Source organism: Gossypium hirsutum, chromosome A10 (genome assembly GCF_007990345.1).
Source record: "Gossypium hirsutum isolate 1008001.06 chromosome A10, Gossypium_hirsutum_v2.1, whole genome shotgun sequence".
Classification (NCBI taxonomy): Eukaryota; Viridiplantae; Streptophyta; class Magnoliopsida; order Malvales; family Malvaceae; genus Gossypium; species Gossypium hirsutum.
The window spans coordinates 2259354-2269762 of NC_053433.1; the positions used below are offsets into that span (position 1 = coordinate 2259354).

A 10409-nucleotide genomic window follows, 5' to 3' on the forward strand; every position below is an offset into this window, starting at 1 on the left:
TTAACAATGTTAAATGTTAGAATTTTTAAATCTAAAAAACAGAGAGATTATAGGGAGTATATTTTAACATTTTTTTAATTTTTTATTCAAGATTTACTAGTATATGTAGGAGGACGAAGATTCGAGTGGGCTGAAACGCATTATCCTCTTATTAATTATTTGATATAAATTAAAAGTAAATGGCTATGTTAACCTTTGGGCCTTGGGTATCCCAATACCAGTATAATTTATTTTTTACAATTAACGGATATACTTTGTTTTATTATTTAAAAAAATTCAGAAATCTATATCCAGTATTATATAAAAACTCAAAGATTGTACGGTTTTAAATATTAAGTAGATAATGTCGATCGAGTCTTAACTCAATTGATATGAGTATTATTGTCAATACATGAGTATGTCGGTTCTAATGCATTGAAACGTATTATCCTTCTATTTAAAAGTTGAGGAGAGACTATAAATAATTTTAAACATTATATCAAAAGAGTAAAATCTATAATGAAATTTTTTAACAAATAAATAAATATAATTCAGATTTAATTTGATATAGATAATAAAAAAATTAAAATTTAAATATATTTGTGGAGAATTTAAATTCGGATAAGACTTTTTGCCATCAACATAACCTTCCTGTTGCATCTATGCTTGATTTGACCTTATCACCGACGAATAATAAAAATATATCACTTTTCCATATAAATTTAATTTTAAATTTTAGAGATAATATTATTCAGACTAATGGCAAATTTTAAAAGAAATTATTTTTATGAATCATAAAAAAAACATGAAATATATTTTCGAAATATAAAAATAATAATAAATTTTAATACATTTAGTTAAATTTAACTAATTTATCCTTTTTATCGTTTTAATCAAAAATTTCCTTGAATTATTTTAACTACGAATTTTCAAAATTTTTAGTTAAATTATTAAAATTTTGACGGCACCGACGTAATAATTTATTTGTACTTCGTAAAAATATAAAAAAATCCAAAAAAATTTTAAATATCTTCCACATCAGTAACTAAAATACATGAAGACTATCCTCTTAGTCCATTAAGATCTTAACAACTTAGTCTAAATTATTATCCAATAAAAATAATTTAACTAAAATTTAAAAGTTGGGATTTAAAAGCTAAAATGATAAAAAATAAAGTCAAAATGAAAAATAGTAAATATTAAAAACTAAATTTAATATTATATATTTTTTATTCGTAAAGGTAATAAATAGCAAAAATGTCAACCAAATGAGCCTTTAGAATCAGACACGCACAAAAAAAAAAAGCTATTGGCCCGGCCTATTTTCTAGAAGGCTTATGCATATAAACTTTTGGAAAAATTGGTCTAAAGGGCTTTCAAGTGATTATAAATTTGATCTTTGGTTGAATAAATCTTAAATTTGTGAGAATGTTGCAGATTGGTGGGCTGGACAGCCCATTTTATTCTAAGAATTCATTCAAGGACTAATTTCGTATTATTGTAATAGTTGAACTATGCTTTTATTTTTATTTTTTGAAAAAAAAATCGAAAAGTGCTACAAAAATATACAATGAAAAAGTTTGATTTGTAAAGTGTTCAGTATTACGGTAAAAAATTATAACAGAAATTTGAAATATTCGTTTTATACGTAATGTTAGAAACTAAATCATAAATAAATTTAATGATATTTAGTTAATTTAATATAGTGATACATGAAATATACATTTTAAACACAATTAATGATAAATAAATAATTTAAATAATTTAGTATAATAATACTTGAAATACAAATACAAAATAATTTAAATTTTAAATATTTTTTTAAATAATTAATATAAATAAGAGTGTTTTGATGATAATTAATATAATTATACTTAAAATATTAAAGAAAAATATCTTTAAATTTTATATAATTTTCTAAAAAAAATGCTATTTAAGAGTTAGTGATTACTTTTTTTATTTACTTGAATAAGTAAATTAAAGAACATTTATGGAAAATATTTTGCAACTTTGTCAAAAAAAAAAAGTCCAAAACCCATAAAATAGAGTTGAGTTTATCAAAATAAAAATTCAAAGAATTAAAAATAAAATAAAAACGAATTATCAAAGACAATTCGATAAATTCAATAAATCCAATAGAATGGAACTCAATCCTTAAATAAATTAAATGTTGGCATTGAATAATGGGTAAAGATTTTTTTTTAATGAATTATAAGAGGAAGATAAAATCCTAACAGTAACGCGACTAACGTAACTTAAATTCAGGTTATATTTAGAACGATGAACACTATAACTATTGTACTAATACACAAGATGCGGTGGGTAAAATATTTAATCATTAAGCGTAACAAACAAACTTTTAAAAAAATATTAAAGCTAAAAAAAAATTACTGCATAATTATGTTCAATCATGAGCCTTAACAAATGAACAGGAAAGAAGAAATCATGAACCTTAATAGAAATTATTATCTAACATGATGCTTTAATAATTGGTCTGAATACTGTTTCAGATTTATTTTTTAATTTGGAAATAGAATTTTATATAATTTAATGGCCTAATTTATATTGCTTTTATTTAGAAAAATTATTATTGAGGTCTCTATAGTAAGAATTGGATTATATTTTACTCTCCTTAATCAGAAAATAGGCAAATTAGTTTATATATGTTAGGTTAAAGAGTAAATTGATCATTTTGTTAAAGATTTCATCCATTTTTACTATTAGAAATTGGTAGGTACACATAACATGCCATATATGATTGTCTGATTATTTTATTAGTCACGCTATTTTTTATTAGTACAAATGAATGAATTTTTTTAATAGAAATTATTAATTTACTTTTTAGTCTAACATATAGAAATTAATTTCCTTATTTTTCTAATAGAGAGGGCAGAATACACCTTACTTATAGTACAAAAACATTTATAGTACTTTACCATAACAATACGTTGACAAAGAAAATATCACATTTTTATTTTAAGTTGTCACATATTTATAATATAGTTTTATAATATTATTAGTAGATTTAAATTTGATAATATTGTTAATTTCTTTCAATAAAGTAAAAATGAGACTTTCTTAAGCTCCTAATGTCGGCCATAATTCCTTTTCTTTTATCATTTTAGTTTTTAACGCTTAAAATTTTAATTAACTTTTTTTTAAAATAAAAAAATTATTGAACTGTTAAAATTTTAATGACATCAATATTATATATATTTTATTTAGGATGTGGAATTTTTTTTAATTATGATTTTTTTATTTTGAATTTTTTTGAAGTAGGCATGGTCAGTCCCGTAGGCTACCATGTTTATTATTGCTAAAGTTTTAATGGTATGACTAAAATTTGAAGATGGAGAGACAAAAGTGGCAAACATTAGGGTTAATTTTGTCATTATATATTTTAAAGCCTTAATCATTAACCTGACATGAAAATTTAATGTTAATCGAATATGTGGCCTTAATTGTGCCATCGAGTAATAGTATAAACGAATCATGTCAAACGACAACAACTAATGATTCATTCAATTCAGTATATATAATAGAAGGACTAAACTTATAAATATACCTTAGTACTGAGTATTTATAATTGGGTCTCTAAATTCGGATTAAATTGTTTTAGGAGTATTAATGTCTATGACTTTAGTCCTTTTATTATATATAAAAACAAAAATTAAATTTGTGGGAAATTTTAAATTTAATCAATGTAATCATATTTATTATAAAAGGACAGATATTTTTAAAAAAATTATATATAAAAGAGTTTAGTCATTGAAAAATAGATCAATATTTTCTTTTAATAAGGATTAAGTGTGAGTTTGGATGAGTGGTGTGGTGCGTTTAATTTATTTTTTATCTCACGCTATAATATTTAATCTCATCATCACCATAATTTTTATACTAATTACAAATAAATGCACCGTTCATTTAAATTCACCTTTAAAAATCTAATCATCAATTTTTAACAAATAATTTGGTGCGGATAAAAAAAAATCAAAGGAGGAATAATAACATTTACATAATTATGTTCAATTATGAACCCTAACGAATATTCTCTCATTATTATAGTTCTTGGTTGGAGTTGGATACCATATGATTATTTGACAAAAATATGATGTAATATCATATAAAAAATTTAGAAATAATATAAATAATATTTTAATCTCTTTATTGTATCATTAAAAAAAGAAAAAAAAAACATTACAGCTAATAAAAGTTACTAATAATAATGTTCAAATGTGAGAACCTTAACAAATATTCTCTAATTATTATAGTTCTTGATTGGGGTTTGATATATTATGCTTATTTGACATAATATAATATTAATTGTAAAAATAATTGAAAATAATATTATATAAATATTATTTTACAACATAAATCGGATTTGGTAGTTTAGTAATTCGTCTAATTGTGGTTTGAATCCTTCTATTATATTGAAATTTAGATTTAATTTTTATATTCTAATTTGAAATAATTTAATATCTTATATTTTATGATATTATTAGCAGATTCAATTTGATAGTATTATTGGTTTTTTAACAACTTTAATCATTCAAATGAAGTGTAGATTTATAATTAATTGAAAATGATGCTTGGCCCCTCGGAATGGAAAATTTTTACTTAAGTCCTTCAAAAATTAAAAAATTATAATGTAATGATAAAACTACACTTTGACCCTTTAAAATTTTAATTTAATTATGACCTCCTAAAATAAAATTTTAACTTTGCCCTTAATTGATGATAAAATTTTCATGTGACGTTAAGTATACGACCCAATAACACTAGAAACGTTCTATTTCATCACTGAAATGACAATAATTAAAAATATTATCAACTTGAACTTATTAATAGCATTATAAAAGTACAATGACCAAATTTTATTAAATTAAAGCAAATTTGTTAAATATAAAATTTTAACATAGAAGTAGGTCGACTAAATCATAATTACACCTTAATAATTTCCTTTTCATAATTGAAAATACAAATTGTTAATGAAGGGATAGAGTAACATTTAGGGTGCCTTTAGATGGGCAGTGCGTTTACTTTCAGTAAAGTTAAAACAATGATGGCGATGAGATTAGTTAATGTAACTGTGAGGTAAAAGATTCCACCGTCCATCCAAAGGGGGCTTTAGTCATTGAATTTGAACATTTTTCATCTCGGCTCTTAAACTATCTTTTATGGTCTACATTGATTTTGAAATTTGGTAGCCTTTTCCTATTTGGTCCCTAAACATGAATTTTGTTAAGGCACTTTGAGATTAGCACTTCGAGATTGTCGTGTTATGAACATTTTCTTAGAAAAAAAGAATTTATAAAACTTTTTTTTGTATTTTAGATTTTATTTATTTTTAAAAAATTTAGGTAAATGTGATACATTTTGAAAGCCCCACATCATTGTGTCTTAACAAAAGCCATGTTTAGGGATCAAATCAAAAAAGTTTTCAACTTCCAAAATTAATTTTAAAAAATTAAAGACCAAATTAGGAAAAAAAAATGCTAAACTTAAGGAATAAACGTTGCTTTTATAAAAAACAGTAAATTTCATCCAATGTCACCAAATTATTAACAAGTTTACATTTTGATCACTCAACTTCAAAAAGTTACAAAATGATCACTGAACTATTCAAAAGTTCTCATTTAAGTTATTGAGCTATTGGGAAAATTTTATTTAAGTTACCGGGTTGATAAAGTTTTTTTGTTTAAGTCTCGCTAGCGAGCTACAGACGATAATTCGACAATCAGTACGGTGGATCAATACCCATCAACAAGTAGAAGAACATACCTTAAATCCATGTCGATCTTATGATCAGTGTAGAAGATTGGAGAAGAAAGTTGTTTGGATTTTGGTTCGTAGATTTAGTGGCATTCAAAGTTGTTTTATGAAAAAAACTAAATTATAAAAGAGAAGGGAAATGAGCAGGGGAGAAGTTAGAAATTTTTTTAGGAGGACTGAAATTAAATTTTAATTTTTAATAACTTATATCTTTATAATTTTTAAAGGATTAAATTAAAATTTTATTAATTTTAGGGGGTTAAAATAAAATTTTAACTTTATTAATTTAAAATTTTAAAATTTCTAAAAAACTTAAATGGACAATTTTTCATTTTAAGGGGTCGGGCTCCTGCTAGCCTTCCTAGATACTCCACTAGAAATGAGAGTTTAACTTAACTTTCAAATAATTCAGTAACTATTTTATAATTTTTTAAAATTAAACGATAAAAATATAAATTTATTAATAATCAGTGATATTAGAGTAATTTACTCTAAGAAACGTAAAACGTCAAATTGTCAATGTTCAAAGAAAGTGTAAAACAAAAGCTACCGAAAGCAAAAGGGGGAAAAAGGTAGCAGGCAAAACCTCCTAAAAGAAGGAAAAAACAATCACAAAATTCATCAAATTAGATTCTGATAAAGATATTATTATAAGTGGGACAATTTTTTGGGTATCGGATAAGGCGCGTGTCACGGACTGTCAAGACAAAGTTCTATTTGACTGTCATGGCTACCTAGAATTTAGAACCACCACCCACCAATATTGAAAGTGAAAGACGCCTTAAAAGACACTGTCAAATAAAAGCTAAGCTTAGAGAAGGAAACTAGGGTTTATTTTTTGAGGGGTGAAGGATTGGTTGGAATTTGATTGTTTTTCCTAAGAGATGTACACAAGTTCTATGCGAAAATCTTTCAAGGATTCTCTTAAAGTGCTTGAAGCTGATATTCAACATGCTAATACCCTGTAAGTGTGTTTGTTTTGAAAGAAAATTTCTGGGTTTGATTTTTCTTGTTTCTTAACGGTTTGGGTTATTCTTATTTTTTGGAGAATTTTTGTTTGTCTTTGCTTTGATTTTTGTTTGGGAATGAATGACTGTTGATAAAACTTGAAACTCTTTTTTTTGTTTGTTTGTTTGAATAATTATTGTGAATTCTGTATTGGTTAACTGTAACAATTTCCTATTTTTAGTTGCTCTTAGGCCTTCCATGTTTGATTCTTTGCCCTTCTTTTTAGAAACAAAATTTGGGTGTTAAATCATTGGTAAAAACTCTCTCAGATTTTGAAATTGAACAAATTGATTCCTCTAAAAAATATTGGAATAATTTAATATTGTCAAATTTGAAAATGAGCAGTTAATGCCAATTAATCACGATTTTATTGTTTTCTATCAATTTGGTAATGATTTAACAAATTTAGCCTGCGACATTTGTGTTAATGTTGAGGTTAAATTTGTTGATTTTTTAAAATCTGGACCAAATTGATAAAATATATAAATATTGAGAACTAAATTTATTATTATACCAATCAAAATTATGTCTGAAAACCTTAATGCTATGATTAATTGTCCTTAATGGCTTACTTTCAAAATTAACAGGGATTAAATTACTTTAATTTTTGTTTGAAAAGGACCATTTAGCTCAATTTCGAAATTGAGAAAGACTAAGAGAGGTTTTTTCCCTAAATAGTTTTTTCTTTAGCTCATGAAGTGCGCATTTTATTTTAAAATTAGCTATTTTGAAGTTTAAATAGAAGTGAACTGCTAGAAAAAAACATGTATTTCTGCTTTGCAGCAGTGTGTATTTTCACATAATTCACTATTTCAGGTAAAAGTAATATTCACACACTGTTAGTGGTCAGATTGTATTTTATCTTCTTTATTTTAAAAATAAACAAATTAGTCCATGTTAAATTAAAGAGCAACTAATCCTTTTAATTAAAATTTTCACCTATTTCTACCTTAAAAACTAATGTGATTGATAGAATAAACAAATATTGCATGCCACATGTACCTCATTTTATGGAATAATTTGGTCATTTTTTAAGTAGAGAGACGACATACAATCTGGCTCCTAATACAAATGTCTCAATATCTCAATAATATTTTTTAGTAGTATTTCACCGATGTATTTTGATCCATATTGCTTAAGATTATCATTATATATATTCTTCTCATTCGGCTTAAACGCCGGCTCGTCGTGTTGCAGGGCATCAGATTTTCCGAGGGAATATGATGGTGCATGTCTTCAAATGAGGATGTCGTATAGTCCGGCCGCGCACCTCTTCTTATTTTTGGTGCAGTGGACTGATTTTCACCTTGCAGGAGCCCTTGGATTGTTAAGAATACTAATTTACAAGGTTATAGTTTGTTACTTTACGTTTAGCTCGTAGTTTTTTACGGTGAAAATCAGTTGATTTCGTCACCATATATCACATTCTGCAGGTTTATGTGGATGGAACTACCACGATGTCTACACATGAAAGGAAAGCAAGCATCCGAGAATTCTACAGTATCTTTCTCCATCTGAGTCTTTTGCTGTTTGGTGAATGTGTAGAACTTAGGGGTGTAAATGAGATATTGGTGCTCGCAAGCTACTCGATTTTGACTCAAAAAAATTCAAACTTGATTTGGTAATTATCGAGCTGAGCTCGAGTAGCTTGAGATGTCGATTAAGCTGAATTCAAGCTTAGTAATACTTGACTCAAAAGGCTCTCAAGCCATTGTGCTTTTCATATTTTTATACGATTAAATTACATTATTGCCTTTGACATATATGATTATCCTTAAGCTTAATTATCGAGTCAAGTTCAAACTTGAGTACAAAAATTGGTAAAAGAGCTGAATATCAGACTCGAGTTTGGTAGTATTTGGGCTCGGCTCAGCTTGATTACACCCCTAGTAGAACTAATGGTTCTCGATTCCTATGTGTCCAGCTGTTATCTATCCCTCTTTGCTGCAACTTCAGAGCGGTGTCACTGATAGTGAAGATAAACAACAGAAAGCGGCATGCGTGGAAAGGTATCGTAGAAGAGAAGATGAAGAGTATAAGCAGCTTACCGATATTGATTTCGAAAGAGAAGAAGAATGTGGAATATGCATGGAAACAAACAGTAAAATGTTGCTGCCGAACTGTAATCACACCATGTGCTTGAAATGTTATAGGGAATGGTATTCTTCCTCTTCCATGCCTTTAATCCTCTTATTTCCTTTCAGTTCTTACATTTTATCTGCTCATAATTCATCTAACTATGCCGACATCCTCTTAAATCCTCATGTTTTGACATCAAAAGTGTTGATTTTTGTTGTGATACGGCATGCAGAATGGAGAATATGATGTTTCCTTTACATTTTCTTAAAGAAGGAACCGTTCATGTCTCCCGTAATCCATATAGCTTTCGAGTAATTGAAACGTATTTTGGCCTTCTGTCGAGTTTCTTGACTTCCTATCATGCTTATTTTCAAACTGTATCCTCCATCTAGGAATCGGGTTTGAAAAACTGTTGATGTCATCATTTAGTTAAGGTGTCCTCGGTTTAAGCAAATCGCTTTACCACATAATGGTAAAAGCAAAACTTGTACCTCACCGTTCACAGTTCAAATAGACAAGGACTGCTGACCAGTATGGCTAGTATTCTAGAACAATAACCCGGTAAATGTTCTCGGTTTAACCGGTGTTTAGTGACTGTCAATGGATACATTACTTGCAGGTTGCCTTAAACTCGGTTTATAGTTTCCCATTTTGCTAATTCTCGAATAACATTCTGTTTCAACGAATTGCAGGCGGTCAATATCACAGTCATGCCCTTTCTGTCGTGATAGTCTCAAAAGAGTTAACTCGGGGGATCTTTGGGTATATACAGACAGCCGGGATATAATCGACATGGCCACAGTGACAAGGGAGAATCTTAGAAGGCTTTTCATGTACATAGATAAGTTACCACTTATTATCCCTGATACCATTTTTGATACTTATGATTCTCATTTAAAGTGATTAAATATAGTCTAAAACATCAGCTCCACGATCAGAGCATTTCCGGTAAAAGTACTATGGAAGCTCTTAATACTAGAAGTCAGATTTTATTTTGCCCCTCTACTCAAAAAATGGACAACTAAGTCCCTGTACATTAGATCAAAAAACAAGTCGGTCTTTTCTGTTAAAAATCTATACTATTAAAAACTAGTATGGCTAATGAAATAACTAAACAGTAACACGTGATGTGCCATGTGTACCTCATGCTGATGTATAAGGATCAGTTTTGGAATTTTAACAAAAGGACCAATTTGCTCTTGGATTTAACGTATAGGGACTAATTTACTTATTTTTTGAGTAGAGGAGACAAAATGTAATCTTACTTCTAGGACAGAAGCCTCCATGGTACTTTTATTGAGGATTTCCTTATCGTATTTTCTTGATTACATAAGGACCAAATCTCTCGATTTGGCAAATTTAGCTAATCTAGTATATGCAATGCCTTTTATTCCCACTTCTCACCATAGGCAAAAAGACCATGCCCGAGTTATTGTGGGCTGGTGCTGAAGTTGAGGTATATATAGTTCATGTAGGATCCATAAAGAAAACCTGTATTTAGTACATTTTGTACATGCTTGTATAGCCTTTTATGTTTGCTGATTAAATATAATAAATTCCTTTTGCCAAAA

The 10409-nt window shown here is 27.5% G+C and overlaps 1 protein-coding gene across 1 annotated transcript; it reads left to right on the forward strand.

Moving 5' to 3' along the window:
• Positions 1–6258: 6258 nt before the first annotated feature.
• Positions 6259–10409, forward strand: LOC107925285 (E3 ubiquitin-protein ligase AIRP2). Its single transcript, XM_016855934.2, has 5 exons — positions 6259–6715; positions 7957–8107; positions 8193–8259; positions 8684–8918; positions 9531–10409. Exons 1-5 carry the CDS (start codon positions 6636–6638, stop codon positions 9739–9741), a joined length of 744 nt encoding a protein of 247 aa, XP_016711423.2. The 5' UTR covers positions 6259–6635; the 3' UTR covers positions 9742–10409.